This window comes from Spermophilus citellus (assembly GCF_964194105.1).
Source record: "Spermophilus citellus genome assembly, chromosome: 11".
NCBI classification, from domain to species: domain Eukaryota; kingdom Metazoa; phylum Chordata; class Mammalia; order Rodentia; family Sciuridae; genus Spermophilus; species Spermophilus citellus.
The window spans coordinates 91,522,414-91,546,276 of NC_138192.1; the positions used below are offsets into that span (position 1 = coordinate 91,522,414).

General features: G+C 37.5%; 2 protein-coding genes across 2 annotated transcripts; one reads left to right on the forward strand and one right to left on the reverse strand.

Annotated features, from left to right (window-relative positions):
- Nucleotides 1–637: 637 nt before the first annotated feature.
- SLC40A1 (solute carrier family 40 member 1) lies at nucleotides 638–20,542 on the reverse strand. The gene is made up of 8 exons (XM_081262094.1): nucleotides 20,162–20,542; nucleotides 19,588–19,655; nucleotides 14,872–15,031; nucleotides 12,472–12,587; nucleotides 11,128–11,254; nucleotides 5,072–5,317; nucleotides 3,644–4,294; nucleotides 638–2,206 (listed from the first exon to the last, which is right to left on the reverse strand). The coding sequence occupies exons 1-8, from the start codon at nucleotides 20,202–20,204 to the stop codon at nucleotides 1,893–1,895; spliced, it is 1,725 nt and encodes a 574-aa protein (XP_081118220.1). The 5' UTR covers nucleotides 20,205–20,542; the 3' UTR covers nucleotides 638–1,892.
- Nucleotides 20,203–23,559, forward strand: LOC308630922 (uncharacterized protein; the record flags this gene model as incomplete). The annotated part of the gene is made up of 5 exons (XM_081261734.1): nucleotides 20,203–20,212; nucleotides 20,248–20,270; nucleotides 20,357–20,900; nucleotides 21,147–21,451; nucleotides 22,349–23,559. 4 exons carry the CDS (start codon nucleotides 20,203–20,205, stop codon nucleotides 21,254–21,256), a joined length of 687 nt encoding a protein of 228 aa, XP_081117860.1. The 3' UTR covers nucleotides 21,257–21,451; nucleotides 22,349–23,559.
- Nucleotides 23,560–23,863: the final 304 nt, after the last annotated feature.

Sequence of the window (23,863 nt, forward strand, 5' to 3'; positions counted from 1 at the left end):
GCTGACATTCAGAGCTGAAACCTTTTCTTGCTAATATGGTTCTATTCATGTTACAAAGTCACAGGCCTTTAGTTTCAGCTGTGAGAACTCAGGACCCAGCTCAACCCCTGTGGGAGGAAGCAGAGAGCCTGTTCAAGGTCACTGCAAAACCAAGCAGAGGCATCTACAATCTGAGCAGATGCCATGATCAGATCAGTAGTTAACAGGGATTTGCCAAAAGTTTAGAAACTTCCAATTTTGGGGCGGGGGGGGTGGGGTGGGAGAAATGTCTCTCTTCTCACTGGAGTATCAGACTCATTGCCTCAGTCCAACCTCTAGTAATACCATTTGACTTAGATTTCAAAACATGCTTCCACATGGCTTCTCTTATTTGATTCAATCAGGGAAGTTGTGTTTATAGTATCATCACTAATTTATATAAAGGGAAATGGAACTTGAGAGCTTAGTGTGACTTATTCAAGGTCAAAGAATGCATGATGGGCCCCATGTTTATTGCACTTTTCTCCAGGCCACCACGAACTAGAGACGAGAATTATGAAACTGTAGCTCTTTATAAAGAAAAACACATTATCCAAAACAGATGTTCTGTAACAAAAGCAATAGTAAATGATTGGAGGACACAATTCAGTAAGAAATGAAGACTTACAAATGTTTTTATATAGAAATATTTTACAAAGATTTTACAACATAGTAAATCGTGTCATACTGTAGAAAGATGAAGAAAAAGATTAAACCTCAAGAAAAAAGAAAGTGCTCATAGCAACGTATTGCAGTCTCCATAAAAGTGCATAAAAGGTTAAGGCAAAGTACCATGTTGGTACAGGCATGCTGAGAACTGACTTGTAAAACAGTTTTTAAAAATACATACAAACATTTTTTTCCTCTATTCTTTTCAAACATATTTGAAAGGGAAACGCTTATGAACATTCTTGCTTGAGACAATGTAAATAGAACTTCTGGGCATAAAACAGTAAAAGTAAAAATATTCTGAGTGTATAAAAAAGTAAATCAAATAATTTCTAAAATAAAACCTGTCTAAGTGAGGTCCCTCTTTCTACATGTAACTAACCAGGCTGAGGGCTTACTCTCTCATAGATAAGCGATGTCATTCATGATAGCGGCGTGAAATTAGGATCTCACCCTTTCAGCTTCTAGTTTCTATGGCTAACCTACTGACATATGTAAAGTCTTTGTCACTGCATTATGAATCTACTTTGCAGCTATGCTTCTACCTGCAGCTTACATGATAGTCATTTTATGAAAAGCTACCTGTGCTTAATACAGTATTTTGCCCTGATAATAAAAAGACAAAGGTGCTCTCCAAAATTAAACCATTAAGCTTATTAGAAAATTCTAGTTAAGTATTAAGTTTTCAGTTTTCCACATACATTAAATCCCTTAAGACCAGAAGGATCGATAAGGATAATACTGGTTATCTTCATACTTGGAAAAGAGCTTGTTTTTAAACTATAACTGAGAAGTAAGATTTAAAAAATGTAATTTGGCCAGACTCAAACACGAGTGAATTTTACGGAAAACTGATTTATCTGAATTCAAATCCAGAAAATAAATACCTCCCAAAGAATAACTTAATTCACATGATTAACTACTCTTTTTTTGTAAAATTCTATCTACTCATAAGAGGAGTTTTAGTATTGTCTCCCCACACTTCAACTGACTTTTTCTTTTTCAATTTTTCTCCATGTCTAAATGAAAAGGAAATGAACCAGCTCATTTTTGCTGACTTAGGTTTCTTAAATAGCTCTTAGACTTCAAGGTACAGCTGTGGTAAAACCAGAGAGATACACCCAGGCATTTATTGGAATTCTGCGGTACAAAATAGCACATGTGCTCTATGCACTCTAGTAACAGGGATAGCAATGATAACTGTCTTACACAACAGATGCATTAGCTTGGTTTTCATCTGTAACTTCTTTTTCTTCAGGACCACAAACAAAGAGCTGGTTGCCCAGAGTTTTCTGGGCAAATCGGAAATACATAATGTGGCCCATTGCCACAAAGGAGACTGAAATCAATACGAGCAAGCCAAAAGCTTCAGGATTTGGAGCCAGGATGACCATGATGAAATGCAGAAGATCAAGAAGATAGTTCATGGAGTTCTGTACACCATTTATTATGCCTCTTTCAGATTCAATTACGTTTTCTTGCAGCAACTGTGTCACAGTTAAATCAAAGGACCAAAGACCTATATAACAAAAGATATTTTTAATGAATGAATTAATTTGTAGTAATACAGTTCCGATTTATAAATAAAATTCTGTGAACATGTGCAAAGTACACATTTTAGTTCTACTTTCTTTAAGTTGACTCATATATATAGTATTAATCATAGCCTTGCCTTAAGGAATTTCTTCTCATTAATAAATATTGGTTTATTCATGGCTTCAAGAAATTATTTTTACAGCTATCAGACAAAAATAAATATAATCTTCAAGCTTCTTAATTCTGTTTGTGATTATTTGTACTACAAAAGTAAAACTCTGAAATAAATGACATAAACCCTATAAGTACCAGTATTTTTACAACTTAAAAGAACCTAAGACATTATCATGGTTAAAGGGCAAGGAAACTTTAAACCATTGTTACATTTACTGCCTGGGTTCCATGGCCCTTACAATAAAGCTGTCTTGCTGGAATATTAATGTCTTTGATAAATTAATGAACTACTTTGTGTCACAAGATAAATATGGCTTCATTTCAAGAATAAATTCAGTTATTCATCAGCACTCTATTAATGATTACTTAAACTATACTCTGTAAAAAGTCTTTACATTATGTTTCCTTCCAGAGTTATAAAATCCATTTGTATGGCAAAGTATATAATAAATACTCATCAGGATTATTTTTAATAACTACCCTATCTTAAAAAACAAAACAAAACACTATCTTGGACTGGGGTTGTAGCTCAGTGGTAGAGCACTTGCCTAGCACATGTGAGGTATGGGGTTTAATCCTCAGCACTACATAAAAATAAATAAATAAATATAAATAAAGGTATTGTGTACATCTACAACTAATTTTTTTTAAAAAAACAGAGTATTTTTATGCTATCTTAAAGAAATATTCTCTAAATTATAGTTCTTTTGGTAGACTTATAACAATATAAAAATTCTAAATTACTAGAAGATAGTATAATTATTATAGTAATATTTTTTTTAAATTAAATTACATTTAAAGAGTAATTCTTAAGGGTTGTGGGGGTGTAGTTCAGAGAAAAAAACATTTGTTTTAGCATTCAGAAGGTCCTGATCTCCAGTACCACAAAAAATTAAAATAAAATAAAGAGTAATTCTTAGAGGCTACAAGTAGGATCTGTAGCTCAATGGCATAGCACTTTCCTAACACACACATGGTCCTCGGTTTAATCCCAGCACCAAAAAAAATATATACATACTCTTTAAGAAAAACATTTTAAGTCCTGGACATGTGTTAAGTATGTATACATACATGCACACATACAAATATAACCTTTTAAACTATAAAATAAAAATTTCATGTTTAAAGACAGTTGATTTTGCTAAAATTAACACCCAGGAACTATTTCACATCTTTGGTGAATCTCTGTACCAACTTTCCAAGAATATACTTTGAATTCATTAACATATACAAAGAAACTTCTTACCGATTCTAGCAGCAATGACGCCTGCAAACAGCAGACTGACAGAGATTATGGGCACAGATCTCCCACTCATCTCTTGGATAGTATTAGCAGTATCAGACCTGTTTGATGTGTGCATTTCAGTTGTAAAGATGGTTTCAGGTATTTTTGTAGTTGTGGACAATGGCTCTCCTTGTGTGAACCTAGAACGGATATCTTCAAAGGGAGAAACAGACAAATCCAAGGGGCTCCCAGGCATAAACACGGAGATCACACACAAAATCAAACAGGAAAGCTGTGCCAATCCTGAGATCAGGCCAGTCCGAACCAGACCACATTTTCGACGTAGCCAAGTAAAAGCCACGGTTCCCATTATTCCAGTAATAGCTGATGCTCCCATCAAAATACTGAGGATGGAGCCACTCAGCCCCTGAGTGTAGGCGTACCCTGTAGTGATACAATCGAAGCCCAGAACAGTCATATAAAGAAAGGCAAGACCCATGCCAGCCAGAAACACAGGCTGGTTGTAGTAGGAGACCCATCCATCTCGGAAGGTACGGAAGGGCTCAGCCATCTGGGAGGCACAGGTGGGCTCTTGCTCACATTCAAGCTCACGGATGTTGGGGTCTTTCTCACCCATTAGATGAGTTCCCTCCAGGGGTTTTGGCTCAGTATCTGTTAATAAAAAATATCATAATTTGGGGGGAGGGAATGGGGGTAAAAAATTATCTTAGCATTTTGTTTCTTCTCTTATTCTCTTCCTGTGTGCTACCTTGATTAGCATTAAAGTATATATTTTCTTTTACTAATAATCTAAGAATTCCAGCCATGTAACAATTTCCAATTACCATTTTTTTTGTTAAATAAAGTAATATGGATCTCTTTTTTCTTTCTCTCTTTCTTGTAGAAATCATACTCTCACCAAAGTAAATAGCAGGAAAATTCATTGGATAAAATATATATAAAAAAAAACTTTCTGGGAAAATTCAGCATCTTATTTTCTAGGGCCCTGTTTAGATTCCATTTACCAGTAGCCCAGCTTCCCCCCTGCCCTTGGGAAATGCCCTTTACATCCTCACTCCCTTCCACTGACCGTGAACTCCTTCCAAAGGCCATGAACTCCTCTCTTCAATGACTCTAAGGAATTTTTTTTCTCACTCTCTTCCCATTTCTATGCCTCTTTTTTGCCCAGCCACCCCTCAACTTATTGTCCCTCTGTGCCTACCACTCACATAAAGAGACAGGGCTAGGGATCCTTTAGTTTCAAACCAGAGTTGTTCCCTGGAACCTTAAAAAAGTCTTATTTTGGCCTCATCTACCTAAGTCATATATTTAACCTCATTCAGGCCTTTATTGGGAATAAAATCTTATACAAGCCAAAATAGTTTTGATTTTCGCCAGCATTTAAAGTCTGAACATGAGAATAAAGGATGGTTATTGTGTTCATCTTACCTTTTTGTAAATTCAGCTGTTTCAATTCAGCTTCCTCTACTTTAAGAGCAGCTTTCACAGCTAGAGCAGGGGTTTTCTGGTAAACCTTCCAGAGCAGAAAGTACTCCACACACATAGATACCAAATTCCACCCAGAAATAAAACCACAGCCGATGACTGGGGAGCCGAATGTCATAATCTGGCCAACAGCCATGGGAGCCAAGATATTGGTCAGCTGGTCAATCCTTCGAATGGTGGCATTCATATCTACAGGAGCAGGTGGAAGAGGTGGGCAAGAGTTCAAACTCGTCAATGAAATACTGGCCATTTACATGATATAATGGTCAAAACCAAGAGCATAGATTTCTAAAATGCAAGTTTCTAAAAGCACTCTGTGAGCAAATTATTTGCTAGGAAAACAGTTGTTTTTTTTTTCACATTAAAATTGCCTCAAGAAATGTGATCCCCTTGGAATTGTAGAATTAGTCCAACATCAGCTTTTAAAATAACTCTAATAGTGACTATATTCATTTTTTCAACACATATTTATTAAATGCCTGTCATAAGCTAGGCACCACTCTCAATACCATAAAGAAAACTAGTATTATCTTTACTAGTTTTCATGAAGTTTGCCTTCTCATAGGAAAAGAAAAACAATAAATCAATAAGCACATACAAACATGGCACAAGTCAGATGTTCATTAAATACTGTAGTGAGAGGGCAGAAAAAGGTCATTGAGGGAAAAGTATTACATAAGGCAATGTCAGGGAAGGAACTGCTGAAAAAAGACTTAAAGGAAGGAACTGCTGAAAAAAGACTTAAAGGAAGCAAAAGAGTGAGCCATGAGATATCAGGGAAAAGAACATTCCAGACCCAAGGAATTACATGTCCTAGGACAGACGGAGTAGGCCCAGAGTGTTAGCAGTCTAGGAAAGAGTTCATCAGAGCTGGGCCAGGACAGATGAAGTCAGAGGGTGAGGGGAGACAGATACGATCATGTACAGACCTATGGAAATTATATGGACTTTGACTTTTCCTTTGAGTCAGAGGCCCTTTGGAAGATTTTAAACATAGAGAGAGACATAATCTGACATATTTTTAAAGGTTTATTTTGGCGCTGTGTTAGGCAAAGACTATAAAGTGAGAGAGGTGGTAGACAAGAGCAGAGGCAAGGCCCCATGTGGGAGATGATGGAAGGGTAGAGCAAGATGGTTAATAGTGAAAACATGGGGAAAAGATACAGTGTATGCTCTAAAGGTAGAATCAGGAGAACTTGCTAACAGATTAGATATGCATTGTGAGAGAATGAGAGGAATCAAGGATAACGCAAAGTTTTGTTTTTTTCTGAGCTGCCATTGGCTGAGAAACAAGATTTCAGAGGAATAAGACCCAGTGTTTGGTTTTGGGGGTGCTGATTTTGATAGGCCTACTAATATTCAAAAGGCCACATCAAGAGGCAGACAGTTAAATATATCAGGCTGGAGTCATAGGCAAGAAATATGAGCCATATTTGCAAGTCATCAGTTTGTTCTGACCATGTCTGGGCACACCCATGTGTAGAGAGCAGGAAGGTGAGAAGGAAATAGCAAAGAGGAAAAAAAAAAAAAAACAAACAAGCGAGCATGGTGTCTTAGAAGCCAATGGTGACAGTGTTGTAAAGTGGAGAGAGAAATTAAGTGCTGCTGATAGGGCAAGGAAGATGAGCACTCAGAAGAAACACTAGATTGGTCACAAGAAAAATATCAGGGACCTCAAACACAGTGGAGCAGGAAAGGCAAGTGCTTGATTACAGTTATGGTAAGAGACTAGTGCCAACTCCAGGAGACACCACTTTTATTATTATATTTTCAATGCATCTCATGCCCTGGAATTACAATGGGAATGCAAGATTCTGGAAAGCAAGATTCTGACCAAAGAAAGGAATTAGAAACAAGTTGCTTTGATAAGTTTGCTGAAAATAGAAAGAAACAAATGGACTGGCAAAGGAGGAAGTGTGGTAAAGTCTGGCTTTTAAGAAGAAAATCAGAGCATGTTCAAGTGCTGAAATGATACAGTAGATGAGAAGGGAAGGAATCTGAATCTACTGCCTAAGTGGAAGAGCTGGTCTCAGATAGGGTCACAGATAATCCATCAATGGTAGCAAGAGTGGAGTCACCTACTTGGCTTCAGTTACAGGTAGGAAGAGAGAAATGATAACGGAAGCACGTGGGGGCCGTCTTCTCATTTCTTACATCGCATGGGCAAAATACAAAGCAAGATCATCAGTCAGTGTGAGGAAGGGGGAAAAGGTCGTGAATGTGTGAGGATAAGGGAGAAAATTAGAAATAGTCCTCTAGGAAAATGGGAGAAGGAAGGGACCAGAGAAAATGGTGTGATCATCTAACAACATGAAAGGATCGACTTCAATCCTCTGTTTAAGAACTTCAAAGTGAGAACACTGAGCAAGGTCATGTGTTTTTCTCCAGTCATGTTCTAGTGTGGAGAGCTGAACTTAACCAGCTTCTTCTAGAATGAAAGGGACAGAAAGAGAGGGGCCAAGAGAATTGAGGGTCTACCCAGGAGGTGATCATACAATCATGAATGAATGACCTTGGAAATTAAACTGGGTGAGAAAGGCAGACAAGACAGAGGTCACAAACAGTGAAAAGAAAGTGGAATTAGTGACTTGTAAGTGACAAGAGGTTGGAGGATTGTTAGGGGTGGGGTAGAGAAAGAGCAAACTACAAAGGTAAGAGTTGGTAATTCAAGATACAGACGCTTAAGATGGAGGTTATAGAAGGGAAGACCATAGGAATGCATTGTCATGTCAAAGTAGAGAACAAGATGAATAAAGAACAGGAGGTTAAAGACAATCACCTGCTTTCTCATTCCCTATCTCATAGAGCAGAGTGAAAATTAACAAGGTAAGTCTTTTACAATCCTTTGGGTCACTGTGGAAAAAGCATCTGTGACTAAGAACATTAACAGAAAATTGCCTTTATTCCTTCTTTAGTTCTTTCTGGTCTTTAATTAGTTTCTGATTAGTCCTATGAGCATATAACGCTTACATGATAACAGGAGAACTTTGGCATACTACACCTTTCACTTGAAAGGCAAAGGCAGCATTCATTAATCTCACTCATGACAGTTTTTGCAGAGGCTTCACTATCTTCCACCTGCCCCCACTAGCAAGTTTCGGATGCATATGCCAACAGAGAAGTGTGGGATTGACCCAAATGACTCAATGAGCTGAACCCAAAATACCAGTAACTGAAGAAAATACATGGTTGGATCTTAAAGCTCCATTACAGCAACAAGCAAATTATTTTGGTTTAAATTATGTTACTCTTTTCACTACCTCTGTTCCCCATGTTCCAGGAACATCCCATTATTACTAATTCCTATCTTTTACATGATACTTAGGCAATCAATAATGCTTAGGTGTCAGAACATATGTAGTGATAAAAAAAGCTTTTGTTTTTCTGAAGCTAAGTAAATTAAATAACAATTTAAATAAAATGAAGACCTAATCATTTCATTGGTAATTGCCTAGAAAAAGAATTCATTTTCTAAATGCACAAACCTATGCTCTTTACAGAATTATATTTATTCTTATACAAACATAAATATATGTGCTCATTTGGTTCCAATTTAGTTGTTTTGTAGTACAGCTGTGGCACAGAACATGCCATTATAATGAAAATAACTATTTAAATTATAAATTAAATTATTATAAAGGCTATATTACATCTCATAGAAGAATATTTTTTTAAGAAAGAATCTGCTAAGCAAATAGCTGCTAGCATGATGTCTATCTCATATATGAAATCACATGCATTCACATATAGTATTTATCTGACAGCCATACCTGATCCAAGCTAATCAGCATATGTTCCTTTATGGTTGGTAAGGAAAACCTCAGAAGATATTAATAAAAAGAAATCCACAAGGGAACAGGGAAGAAAATAAGGCAATGGATGGAGTAAAATGTCTGGGAAAAGGAGTGAATTTCAAACAGGTTAGATAGACTGCGTGGCACAAGAGAATATTTTAATCAAACTCTAAATCAAGTACCTGGTAAGTACCTTAGTTAACAGATATGCGTGTGAAAAACAACACCCCTTCTGTAGCTTTCTAAACTAGATGGTTTCTCCTATTCTTTACCTTTGATGATACAACTTGCACACAGGTAAAGCCTCCCAGCCCAGTGCCGGATCTTTGCCAACAACTTCAAAACTTAGGCTGTATTTTCATATACACATAAATTATTCCTGATTGGAGCAGGTGTATCCATGTAGACACAGCCTCACAGGATCAAGCAGCAGCTACAGTCCCCAAAGCATTCCACCTTCTCCCATCTCTGTTGTATTTTTCTTTTACCCACCTCCTTTTTCTCTGTTCTCCTTTAAGTCTGCCTAATAAGAAACTCCTGAAGGCTAGAAAATAGACTGTTTGGCCTAGATTCTTCAACCCTGCAATAGTCATATATATAAAGAGGGACAGATGAGAAATTGCCAGTCATATTTTTGTCTTTGTTCTGGAACATCACTTCCTAGTGAGAAAGACCCACATAACTTTGTGAAATTTTTTGTTGTTGTTGTTGTTTTTCATGTATGTGTAGTAGGACAAGTTAAAGATGCTGAGTCACTTTCTCTTTAATAGACTTTAGTTTCTTTAATACAATTCAGAGAGTCAAAATTAGTTAAGAAATTCAGATAGGCAAAAAAAAAAATCATTTACAAGGTGACCTTCTCCCAAAATATATTCTAAAAATAAATGGGATTTAAAAAATATCTTGAATTTTATAATATGGAACATATTTTACATGCTTAAAGAACATGTGAAAAAGAGAAAAAAATGAAGGGCCTAACCTTATCTTCTAGGTCAATGTGACAAAAAGAGATGAGGAACTACTCCCTTTTATGAATCATCACAGAAAGAAAAGTCAAGGAGAATTCCCTGCTGTGCAGACTCATTCTTACTACACTCGTCCTAGTGTGCAGGTACCATCTTCTGAAATCACTGTGCTTTTCTATCTAGATTATAATATTGTTACCACAAAGTGATGGTTCGAGCAAATTCTTCTTCTAGACCTCCACAGACTTTGTTCTTTTTCAGTCACCACCTCCTTTTTTTTCCCCCTTATTTTTAATCACAAAGTCCCATCAAACAAAGCTGTTTGCTAATCCCGGCACACAATCTTGCCTTCTGTGTCCTGAAAAAAGCCACTTAAGTCATCAGGAATGGTTTTCTTGTCTGTCAGGATGGTTAGGCAATGTGTTTGTGATACTTATTATCTTAATGACCAGCAGAGTTGATTCAGCTGATCTAACTAGTAGGCAGGTGTACCCTTCCTCCTCTACCATGTGTAATTATCAATTCAATCTGTGTCTGTTTTGTATGGGAGGAAGAAAGAGAATATTAAGTAAGGAAGGCATTCCAAGCCCAGGCAATGTTGTTGTGAGAGGACACAGTGCTTTGTGAGTACTCCATGATCTTTATTTAGCCACTCGTATGTTTCCAATGGAATAGGACTGTCAGGTCTTAAAAAGTGTGTTCTGTCCAATATTGTTTCACTTTTTGACAGCAGCCCCATTACATCCTACATAATTTAATGAAAGTTACAGATTGCAACTTTAAAATAGAAGAAACTAACTTCTAGAGTCTCTCCTACAACTAAGTTGTTTCCATTTCATGTGGAGAAAAATAATATCCATGATATGATCCTTACTACCAATGATAACATCCAAAGATATGACTGGTAAAAATAACATGTCAAATTCTCATTGTTATATATATTAAATATTGGAAACAGTTCACCAAATCTAAAAAGAAAAAGGAAAAGTTCAAGAAAGATTTTCCATTTACCGGGTTTGCAAAGAATAAAAGAGTAGTTAATTATCCTCTAAATTACCTCCATAACAGATACATCTAAGCAGTAAGATTTGACAATAAAGTTAAAAGCAACTACACCTTCAATTTATTATCTTAAAACATACACAGAACAATAACAAAAAGGATTCTAGTCTTATTTATTTCCACCGATTTAAAGTGAATCCTAATATACCCATTTGATTAAAAAAGAAAATCAAATTACCTGCTAATTTGCTTCTGTCTTCTCCTGCAACAACAACAATCCAGTCCCTTTGAATTGTGATTGCAGTAGCAGTACTGGCCAAATTTGCAATATTTGCAATAGTTATAATCAGGATGTAGCAGGAAGTCTAAGGAATTACAAGGAAAAATGGAGGTAAAATGTCAGTATATTACACTAATGCCTACCTCACCCACCATACATGGTAATTTAAAATTTTCTGACAAAATAATACATTTTTGTTTTAGTTTCATTTATAAGAAATTTTACTTTGTGTGCATGAAACAATTAAATACCAGTGGTCAAGTTAAAGAGTACATTGTCCTAATCTATAATCATCTGTAATATGTATAATGTAAAAAATATAATAGTCACATGAACATTATGTGACTTAGCTATTAAGAGAATGGTGACAAAGTTATTAGAAAATGGTAATAGTTTTCCCTCAAACATCTCCACCAAAAAGATGCTGAAGGGGAATTGAAAAGACCTATATTTAATTGTCAGAGTTCTGAAACTTTATAGCTGAATGATAATGGATAATGAACCAAACTTATTTTGTCTTAGTTTTGTCACTGACAAAATGAAGGGAATATACTTGAAGATTTCTAATGTCCTGCCTGGCTTTGAAACTCTATCCTAACAGTCCAAATAAATACAGGAAGTTTCAATAGTGACACCAAGTTCATTGTTATCCACCATATCCCATTCCTCTCACTTTTTTCCATCAAGCTACCATAAAATCATTGTGTGTGAACTTATATAGATGATATCTCCAAATAGAAATCACAATTATAATTGGAGGGACACAAATAGGACTGATTAATATGTTCATATGGATAACATTTCTTATCTAATACAAATAATGTACACAGTAAGATAGAATAAAACTGAAAACTGAATTATATTAAAAACTAATAGGATGTAATTTGAATTCAAACAATACTTAGTACCTATTATGGCCAAAACAACACTAAATCAAAAGGGGACATTACAATAGACATGGGATGAATATTAAAAAGTCAAATTTGCAACAAAAAAAGGACACTCCCTGACTTTGAAGCATTTTTTATCTTCATCACTAACAGATATCTAATACTCTGACATCAAGAATCTCATTGAGCCAGGTGTGGTGACACACGTCTATAATCCCAGAGGCTTGGGAGGCTAAGACAGGAAGATTGTGAGTACTAAGCCAGCCTCAGCAAAAGCAAGGCACTAAGCAGCTCAGTGAGACCCTGTCTCTAAATAAAACAGAAAATAGGGCTGGGGATGTGGCTCCATGGTCAAATGCCCCTGAGTTCAATCCCCAGTACCAAAAAAAAAAGAATCCCATTGAGAACTTACAAGGACCCATCCATGGTACATGGTCAGAAGCTCCTTTTTGTGTAAGAAAACCATCATCAGGATAATGCCACACAGGATGACTGAAACATTCTGTACTATCAGTGAAGTCTGGGCCACTGTACAGAGGAAGAAAGAGAGTTTTCACTGCAGCACCATGTTTTCATCAGGCTGTTTTTATCCACACATCAATGATCCACTACATTAATGCATATGCCTATTTACTATATGACAAAAGGAAAAGTTTCCAAACAAAATTCTGCCTCAACTATCCCAATTTAACCCAGAAGATCACAGACCAGTGAAATAGGCAAACAAAAAGTACCCACAATTTTTTTCTGTTGAAGTCATTTACAATATATTTTCATTTTATTTATTGAAAGCTTACTGTAATAAACAGAACTATTATATAGATAAGATCCATCTCTCTGTCCTTTATTGCTTAAGCCGAAACAAGAACATGTAGGAGTTTATAAAGAAGGAGGTCTAGTATGTTCAAGGCTAGGGTTCAATCCCCTGCACTGAAAAAAAAAAAAAAGAGGTCAAGAGAAGTTATAAAATCTATGATCCACGGTCTTCTACATGGCAGGGTTACCCTGGTAAGGTGAGATGCACAAATAGGAAAAAAATACAAAAATTTGCCAAGAATAAAGCATCAATGAGTTTTTTTGACGTAGTAATGCTATCTGCCACTGCTGTGAAATTCTAGGCTCCACCTTCCATCCCACACACAAAAAAATGTCAACCCTCTTAGAATGAGGCATTTATGTAGACAAGGTGCTGGAGAAAGGCAGGTAAAGACATCTTGTAGTCTCTTTTCAGAAATTCACTGGGTAGATGATCCAACAAGGATATTTAAGGTCTCTTATGCCTATGTCTAGAAGGTGAGGATGGTTATATATGTCTTCCTTACTTTAAAGGATCATAATGATGCTCAAATAAAATATTTATGACAGCACTTTGAAATATCTAAGGTGTAATTATAGTTCTTCTTATTTGGAACAATAAAGCTCATCCTGGCTTGTAAGGTCATATCAAAGAGTCAAAACAAAACAACTACTCTCTGAACAGGGCCTGAAAAAAATTCCAACATGTAAGTCATTCATTCATTCATTGCACAGGATTAAATGTCACCTGAATGAGATTCTTAGCTTCTAGGACCTGACAGACCAGAAGAAAGATATGTGAACAGGTAATTATAACCATGTGAGTCCAAAAGCAGAGGTACAAATAAAGCCTCATGAGAGCACAGAGAAAAAAAATGATGATTAAACCTAGAGACGTTAGGGGAAATTTTCTATGAAGGGTGATAAATGAGTTGATTATATAAAATAAGTGGGAGACTGTGATCCCACCACATTCTTCTTCATCCAACTCAATATCCTTTCCCAACCTATGATTGCAATGCCCAACATTTAAAAGGTTAAAGGGTTCTATGTATAATAAGATTCTACTTTGTATGCAAAATCATGTAAATAACTAGGATTTTTTTAGGATACAGAATTGTTTTTCTATATGTGTTCTGGTCTACATATTCTCAAAACAGGAAAATTTTCATCTTGACCATTTTACTAGTAGCATCAAGTCCCACAATTTGATAATCCTGTTACATGTATAGGTATCTAGGAGTATTCACCCTGAACTGAAAGAAACTAATGATACCTCAATCATTCCCTAGACATGGAGAAGGTCTAAGAAAGATATGGCCTGGTCCAGGCATTATCAACTAAGCAATTCAAGAAAATTTTACCTGAATGATAATCTTCATTGCCTTTATATTCTAAATAACTAAATTGCTCAGTCACTTTTTCTCTTTCTTGCATAAAACAAAATTAGTCTAATTCCCTATAATAAAGTCAATATATCATTATTTCTTCTTTTTCCCTAAAAAAAATATAATTATACGCTTCATTATCCAGACTCAGCCTTTCTCCCTTGAATCAATATTTAGTTTTCAATTCCCTTACACAAACCTTTAGATGAAACACAGTGAACCAGAGGACAGATGCTAAAGCTGTCCCAGGAACATCACACTAAAGGGACTCCAGTTCACACTGTGATTAGGAAGTAAGCCAGAATTAAGCAAATTTTAATGTTTAACATGTTTACCAGAAAGTGGCTACAGTGTTAATCATTAACATCTGAAATTTATGAACTGCCAAAAAGACAAAAAAAAAAAAAAAAACCAACAAACTCTTGGGTCAACAATGCTGGCATCTCAGTTTTATGCAGGAGCCCCAGGACCCTAACTCCAGAAGTGCTGCTGCTGAACCCCCATCCCTAGGTGTGGCATGTACTCAGTGGGTTAACAATGATTTCTCTCTTAGTTTGTTGTTTACTTTCTTACAGAAGCTCAGAGCTGATCCCATAGGCACTGGGGCTTAATTGTGTAAGGACACTCACCTTTAAGTCTGGCGTTCTTATCCACCCAGTCACCAATGATGGCTCCCAGGACCAGAACAGATCCTGCCACCACCAGCCCGTAGACTGCAGTCAAGAGGAGGCTATTTCCATAGAGCTCCACCAGAAACACAGACACCGCAAAGTGCCACATCCGATCTCCCTTGAAGAGGAGAAAATGTTGTGATCAAATATTTTTGGTTTCTAATTCATTGTATTCAGGGAGTTGTTTTCTTATCAAAAGGTCAATTTTCTGGCTACAGCACAAGACTTCAAAGTCAATAATTATTCTATGGATTAAATATTGGTCAGATGTTAAAACTGTACACCCTGATACAATGGAAAATATTCCTGCACAGTTACTAAGTAAATTCAAAACAGCATGATACTAATAAATCATTCTTATTCCAGAAAAATGAGATTTCCAGACTAAGATGACACAGAAACTGTTCTCTGTGTGCATGTGACTTTCCTATTTTGATTTGAGAGGCAATAAAGTAGTTTGCTGTGGAACCAGACTAAATTACACTACAGTTCATAAACACTGACATACATTTAATGTTAAGAAAAAAGTCATGGGCTGGGGATGTAGCTCAAGCGGTTGCTTGCTCGCCTGGCATGCGTGCGGCCTGGGTTCGATCCTCAGCACCACATACCAACAAAGATGTTGTGTCCGCCAAGAACTAAAAAATAAATATTAAAAATTCTCTCTCTCTCTCTCTCTCTCTCTCTCTCTCTCTCTCTCTCTCTCTCTCTCTCCTCTCTCACTCTCTCTTTAAAAAAAAAAAAAAAGAAAGAAAAAGTCATGGGCTGGGGTTGTGGCTCAGTGGTAGAGCCCTCGCCTAGCATGTGTAAGGCCCTGGATTAGACCCTCAGCACCACATAAAAATAAATAAATAAAGGTATTGTGTCCATCTACAACTAAAAAATATTTTTAAAAAAATAAAAAGTTAGTTCCCCAATTTGTAAAATGATAGGAATGGACTATGTGATCTCTGATGACTCTTTACCTCTAACATTTTAAAACAGCCCTATTTCAGAATCATAAAACTGTCAAGCAATCAAAAAGATAAAATCAGTAAGAGCAAATTCTGGCACACATAAACAAAGACATCCACATAAATGTGTAAATAGTCATTTTAACATTTTAATACAGATGGGGAAAAAACAATATTTTTTATACAGGTTCAGAGTACATAGGAAATTCTGGAATTTGTTGCTACAAAATGTGGCATAAGTTTAATAGAAACTTGCAAACCAGGCAGATTAACATATAAGAAATCTTTGAGGAACTTTATTATGAGAATTTAACTCCACACCTGACTTCCAGGGTTCACAGAAAGAAGGACAATATTCTATCATGACCTATTCCACAAAATCACTTCAGGATACTAAATTCCCAGGCTGAGCTCCTTACAGATTTGACCCTATGTAAAAGTAGTTACATTCCTAGACATTTCCAAAGTCTGTCAACAATCTCATGATAAATTTCATGTACTGGAAGCAAATTATTATATTTGATTATTTTAAAATAATTAAAATTATTTTAAAAATTTAATAAAGCCAAGGCAACAATCTTAAACATTCAAAACTTAGGCTGATATGGGCTAGAAATCAATTACAATAAATTTCACTGTAGACCAGTAGGTCTCAACTGGGGGTGAGTTTACTCTCCAGGGATGATCTGTGAATGTACAGAATTATTCTGGTTGTCACAACTGCAGGAAGATAGAGGGGGAATACCACTGACATCTACAATGCATAAGACAGTCCTCCACAAGAAAGAATTTTCTGATCTAAACATCAATAGAGCAGAGATAGAGAAACTGTGGTGTAAAAGATCATAAACAAATTTTGAGCCACAGCTCAAAATTAAATTAAGATTAGGACCTCGGAGGGGATGAAGTGGAAATTGCTCTAGTTACCCCAATTTCCAAAGGGTTTAATTTTTAAGAAGCAACAGATTATACTCTCACAAAAACCCATAACTGGGTAAAGTCTAAGTAAACACTGACCAAGGACCCACCCATTCCCTCCTTCCCTCAAGCCTACCTATTCATCCTGTGCTTCCATTTTCTGCCCTCCCACTTGTTATCATCATACTTTGATGATTTGTTTATATATATATCTGCTCCAGTAGATCAGAGAATAAATTACTGTGGTCATTAAGCCACTTATTAAATACGTATGGGGCAGCTACTATGTACCCCACGCTACTGCAGTCACTGCAGCTTCAACAGTGCACAAAAATAACAGTCATGCTTTCATGTGGCTCACATTCCAATAAGCAGACACCAAAGACAAATCGAGCACAGGTCAGATGGTGGTAAATGCTCTGAGGAAAAATAACATAGAATGGGGCCGGAAGCTGGCATTTTATATGAAATAGAGAAACTTCTGTGAATCTTCTGAGAGCCTGTGAGCCAAAGAAGTGAGATTTACAGGAAGTGAGGACTGGAAAAATGGAGATACACTAGGGTATAAATGGAGACAGAGCATAATGACATGACATGATGTGATGTGATCAACTGGCTCCTCTTTTTCACTGCCTTACTCTGCTATTTTTTCATAATTACTTTTTTTAAAGTCCATACTTAATCATAAAATCCTTTTTAAAAAGTCTGCTTCTTATACTATTTTGTACTCTGAACAGCACAGAACAAAATGTATTGACCCATAGGCATACAGCAATGAAATAGGAAATAAAAAAAATTCAATCCCACATAAATCTAACTTGAGATAACCTTCTACTTGAAGGAACCTATGTTCAATGTGTAGGAAATCATGATTTGGCAGGGTTGGCAGGGGAATGGATAGATATGCATACACATATACATAATCATATGCATTTTGTTGTAATAACATCAGACAGTGTGCCACACAAGAGATAAAGCACAAAAAGTGAATTACTTAGCATTAAAGTTCCTCTTTTGCACTCCTTTGCAGTGAGAAGTTAAATTCACTAAACATTACATGTTTGTAGCTGATTTTTTTAATCCAACTTTCTCACAAGAACTCCCTTTGCTCAACTTACTATAAGGTTGGGACAAGCATCTGCCACCTTTCATGTGAAGTTTTTAAAAAAAAAAAAATCCCAACAAGAAACTCTCCTGGAAGAACCACAGCTTTGTTAATGTTTTTGGCAAATCTGACATCTAATCTATCAACCAAAGGTCACATAAACCTTAAATTTAATCAGTATTTGGAAATGAGGCACTTTGTTTCTCTAGGAGTTACGTCCAGATCAGAAGCTAAGAATTTCAAACATTATTTCCATTACCTTTATTGCTTTCTTAAAATACTTAATAGTTATTGAATTAAATTGGTAAACTATTAGTTCAGATATACTGAGGTTTATTTCACTAGGTTTCTACTTAGACTCACTGGCTACTGGAATTGAAACAAACTCACACCAATTCTACTTTGTTTACATGAATTTGCAGAGTCATCCCTGCATAAGTATCTGGAAAGATAGGAGCTTGCTTTTCCAAGTCGTCTATGAACTGCAATTTCCTAGAGGGCCAATAATCTATCTTAATAACTTCCCAAGGGCATAGGGTATAGATTTCCTCATATAATGGTTTCCATTCCTGTCCTAAAGATGATCCAAGAGAAGTTTTCAATTTAAAAATAAATTAACATTAAAATTTTACTTTCAAAATTCTTGTTCTTTATGAGGCATGTACAGAATATATCCAGGTTTATAGCTTTTAAACCATGCAAATAATTAAGTTTTTAAAGATTCTAATGATCAATCATTAAACACAATTCCAATAACCTTCTGAGATCATTCTTTTGGGAGGCAGGGATACAGGGAGTGATGAAGGAACCCAGGTCAACAGAAACACTGGGATTTCTTCCAAAACCACATAGGAAGTCAGAGGGAAAACTGTAAATCAACTGCTGATTTTCACTGGAGATGGGTGCTTTTTGGTACAGCTTGCAGTGCCAACATGAAATGTAACCACAGATTGTTATCTTTAATGACCAGAATTTTTGTCACTCAGGTATTTAATCTTGGGGTAATGTAATTTAAATTAATCTTAGAATTAAGATTCTATGATTGGGGCTGGGGATGTGGCTCAAGCAGTAGCGCGCTCGCCTGTCATGTGTGCGGCCCGGGTTCGATCCTCAGCACCACATACCAACAAAGATGTTGTGTCCGCCGAGAACTAAAAAATAAATATTAAAAAATTCTCTCTCTCTCTCACTCTTCTCTCTCACTCTCTCTTTAAAAAAAAAAAAAGATTCTATGATTAGCATAAGTCAGTTGCTCCACCATTCCACTATATTTTCATAGCACTGTATACTGGAACTACATTTTAACAAAAGGAAAAAAACAGAATATCTTTAAAATGTGAAAGAACAGAAGGTGTATGAGACATCTTTCCATTCTTCATAGCAGATACTACCATTTATCAAGCCTAGTACTGCAATATACAATATATAAATAATGTAAGTATTCCATACCTGTTAATCCTGTCTTTGGATAGCTGACAATCCACATGAAATATGACAATAATTAAATAGCATTTACTAACATCCATGGGAAATACCTTAGATGAAAACAACTTTTTAATTAAAACACAGGTCTTTGGAAGATTTATTTCCTTAGCTGCATGACCAAACTGTAGGTGGACTTAATGCAACAGGCTGGAATGAAAGTAAACAAGAAACTGTGCTACTATATTATAAGAATCACTGTACATTCTTACTTACCCAAGTAGAGAGAGAATGACCAAGATAAAGGAGGAATTTTGCTGAGGCCAAGTAGTTTGCTAAGGATCCTGCAAATAAACACAAGAGAGAATACAAAAAGCATACTTTGTCACTCGAATGAGCTTAGGTAAAAGGCATACCTGTTTTATTCAAACATGATAATGAAACTATTTATGAGACAAACCAGGTACATTTATCAAATCGCCTACTAACTGATGCATTTAGTTTAGTTAATATTATTCACTTAAGTTCAGCACGACCTGTTGGTCAATAACTGCCTATCTTCACAGTTAGTGAAGAAACTCTTGTTTCAACATTCTTTAACTTCATTTTTTTTTAAGCAAGGCAATCCAAACTGCCCAGCCTACTCCACCTCTGCCAGTGTGCAAGTCCCATTTCTCACACGTTGAATTTGCCTTCTCATTTAACCCCCATCAAAATAGAAATCAAAGGTGCTTTTACAAAGCACTTTGATTAACAACGAAGCCACATTCTTCCAAAACCTGAGCGGGTGTTGCTGCCTCCAAAGTCCCACCTGAGTTTCCACCATATTCACTTGGTCAACACAACTCACCACAGCATCCTTCCCGGCGGTTTTGATCTCTTGCCCTGGTCATGACACCAGGTCCTCTCCTCCTGCTGGGTCTTTAACTGCTCCAGCTGCTGCTGCTGCTCTTGGTGAGGTGCTTAACAGGAGTGCGAGGAACTGAAGACAGCACCGGTAAAAACACAACAGCCTTGTCCAAAAAGACCCTAACGACTACTGTAGCAAAGAACAAAAGAAAAACTGTCCGGGGGTCTTCGTTTAACCTTCTTTCCAAACTTAGCTAACACTGTAGCTGAAGTTGGAAAGGCAAAGCCTTATGGAACCGGGTGGGAGGCTCGACAGGCCGTCAAGACCCTGAGCCACCTCCAGCCACCGCCGCTGCCGCCGCCGCCGCCGCCGCAGGCCGGGCTCCGCACTTATACGGAGCAGGGGGCGGAGCTCCCTCGCCGCTCTCAGGGCCGCCTCCTCCCCTTCAGGGACCCCGGGGCGTCTCCGCGGCCGAGGCTGAGCTCCCGCCAACCCCGTGAGCTGCGCCGCCCTCCACGTCCTTCCCGGGAGTCGCCCACAGGGGCGCAAGTGTCCAGCTGGCCAGAAACCACCTGCGCAGCCTGCGGGACCTCCGCTTCGGCTGGCTCCACTCGCCAGGTTTTCCCGCTCTCTGGGAAGCCGCGAGAAGGGCATCCGGGTGGCCGTGGGAGTGGGAACGGAACGCAGGTCCCTGGACACGGCGGGGGCGGCGTGGAGACGTTTTGCCCCAGACCAAGAGGCAAGTGCTGGAGAGACGGGCTCCGCGCACTAGCGACCTGGCCATCCAGGGGAAGGGAAGGCCGCCAACAGGTCATTGCACAAAGCTAAGCTCAAGCTGGAGGGGGCAGGGAGGTTCTGTTTAATTATTTTTAAGAAAATAAATTGTAATATAGGTATGTAAATAAATATAACCCTTGTCACAGAAGTCCCTTTCCTGGCCTTCCCATTCCGGCCCCTGGCGGCAGAGAATGTTTTTCCTTCCTAGGACAGCCTAGCGAGGCTTCCCTCAAAACAGCAGAATCAAAGGGCAGGAAGGGGGCTCAAAGATCAGAGTCCAGCCTTCTTCAGAGGCGAAAGAGAGGCCTGGAAAGGTGAAGTACTGCAGAGAGTGGCGGACCTACCCCCAGCTCAGATCCGGTCTGAAGACAAATCGAGGAGGCAGCAGCCCTAACAAGCCCTTCACCATCCTCTCTTCTCCTCCTGCACTCTCTCACCCTGCCACTCTTCTCCTCTTCTCCTCCAAATATCCCAGCATCGGACAGGCAGTTACCAGGAATACCGGTTATCCCAGTTAAGTCCTTGGGTATATGTCCGGGTCTTGATAAAGTCTTTCGTTGACCTCCTGGAGGGGCAGATGAATGACTATAAAGAACACCAGGTGTAAGCCTCTGTTGACCTCGGTTTGCTCCAGCTGTGTGAAAACCCCTAGGGCATAAACCCCTTTTACCAGCCTGTTGATTACCTTACCTTTATCAGTCTTGCCAAAACCCCAGGAGTGATCTTAAACATTGAAACTCCTACCAGATTTCACACTTGGAACACCAGCAGACGGGCTGACTAACACCTAGAAGTGAAGGGAACCACTCATAAATATATGTCCTGTATCAAGACGCGAAATCAGAAGCCCCAAAGGTCTAAGGGCGGGGTGCAGCTGGATTCAGTTGGGATGTGGTCTGGAGGTTAGAGATAGGGGATTTACAGTTTACTGCTATTAACAGCTTTTTCCCTCTTGGAGCCCTCGTTTCCTTTCTTTTACACACTTTCAAGTTCTCTCCCTTCACTTGCCTGCTGAAGTTGGAGAGTAAGTCATGTATCCATATGTTCTTGAGAAGTAAACCAAAGTACATCCAGATGAGGAACTTAGGAAAGAGGAAACTGGTAAAGTCGTTCTGGTTATGCCGATTTTATATTAGAAATGAATTTGTTGATAGGTCCTCAAGTAAGGCACAAAGGATAATGATACTTTTTGCACATTTGCCACAGATGCCTCCATAACAAGAACCCCCCCAAGTACTTTACATTAATTATTGCATGCCATAAGGAGTGTTGTACTATACCCAACTTTCAGCGGGTTAAAAAAACTTTATTTACCATCAACATTGTCTGAGAAGTATTTGTGGAAATAGAAGCTGAGTCAGTATGAACTTCAAAATGTAATGTGGAATTTCTGTTCTCCATTATCACTAGAAAATCCCCAGAGGACAAAGCTGAGAGAATGGTGAAAAGAACATACAGGAGACTACTATGAAGCAAGTAGGAAGGCTACTTCAGGAAGAGGAGCGAGATCTGCAACATCAAAACCAGTGAGGTGTGAATAATCAAATGTATTAGTTGGGGCTCATGAAATGAAAAAGAGTTGAAATGAAAATGGAATAAAACCTCTCAAAATACATGCAAAACGCAAAATGACAGAAATTTCCTGGACTTGGCTGGAGATTACAAAGCACTGCATAAATCACAAGACCCTACTGACTCTTCCTCCTTCTAAAGAAACATTTGACTAATTGAATATTAAGATTTCTTCCAAAAGTAATTTGTATTTTTCCTACAACATAAAATACACAACTTTCCTGTCGATGTAATCATAACTAAGAAAGCCGTGCATGCCTGAAGTATTTTCAAAAAGAAAAAAAAATGCCTGAAAGTCCATTTTACAATTTGTTTTCAACATTTTCAAAAGTTTGTGAACAGGCTAACCAACCTTTTAAAAAGTTCAGCTAGAATCAAATGTATATTCTAGTTTAAAATTGCTAAAAAGTATTTATGGTTGGGAAATAAAAGGGGTTTCATTATTTTATTTTTAAGTTGCATTTTCACTTACCCTACTCGACCCTCAGTTTCCTCTGCTGTATCTGATGTTCTTACCAGGACAAAGGCAGAATAAAAAATAATCACTACTCCACTGCTCTGAAGAAGAAAAAAAAAGTAATAGGGTTATCACGAAATATTACAGGAAAAGCATAGCTCCAAGACAGAGCTTCTATTGGGTGTGGAATTTTTTACCCTAACTTAGAAACTATACAGCCACATTTCTATTTAAAAGCCATTCTTGATGTTATGGGCAAAATTCTGGAACTGTTTGGCATTTCTATAACCTAAGACTGACTGGACCCTTGAGAAATTCAAATTCAGATGCCTTCTATAAGTTACAGGCATCTAATTGTAGGTTGTTCCCAGGAAAGTGTCTGTCCTCCTAGGTCTTCATGTTGTTTGAATATTGCAAATAGATTTGACCTTGAAAAGTTTTTCGTGAATACTGAGCACACTCTACACACATTCATTCTCATTCTTTCTCTCACTCTGGTTCTTCTCTCTCTCTCTCTCTCTCTCTCTCTCTCTCTCTCTCTCTCTCTCTCTCATGCACACACACACACACACACACAATACAAGTACACACAGTAGTCTACTTCCAGTTGAAAAATTAGATGCAGAATTCAGAAGATTTCAAAGGTAATACATTCCAAATCCATAGCTACAGAAAGTTAGGTTTTTGTCAGGGACTGAGTAGACAACACAATAGCTAATGACCACTTACTGGGTATAAGGTCTTCTTCTGAGGTAATAAAAATGTTCTGAAACTAGACAATTGTGCAATAGTGAATGTACTAAAGTCACCAGATTGTATACTTTAAAATGCCTTAAGTGATGGGTTTTATTTCATGTGAATTTTACCTTAATTTTAAAAAATAAATATATTCTTAA

Excerpts from the sequence above, each read along its gene's own strand:
- SLC40A1 (XM_081262094.1), bottom strand. The coding sequence starts at position 20,204 with ATGACCAGGGCAAGAGATCAAAACCGCCGGGAAGGATGCTGTG. Across the intron at positions 5,318-11,127 it reads AGACAGAAGCAAATTAGCAG|ATATGAATGCCACCATTCGA; the intron begins GTAATTTGATTT and ends CTGCTCCTGTAG. Across the intron at positions 4,295-5,071 it reads ACAGCTGAATTTACAAAAAG|ATACTGAGCCAAAACCCCTG; the intron begins GTAAGATGAACA and ends TTTTATTAACAG.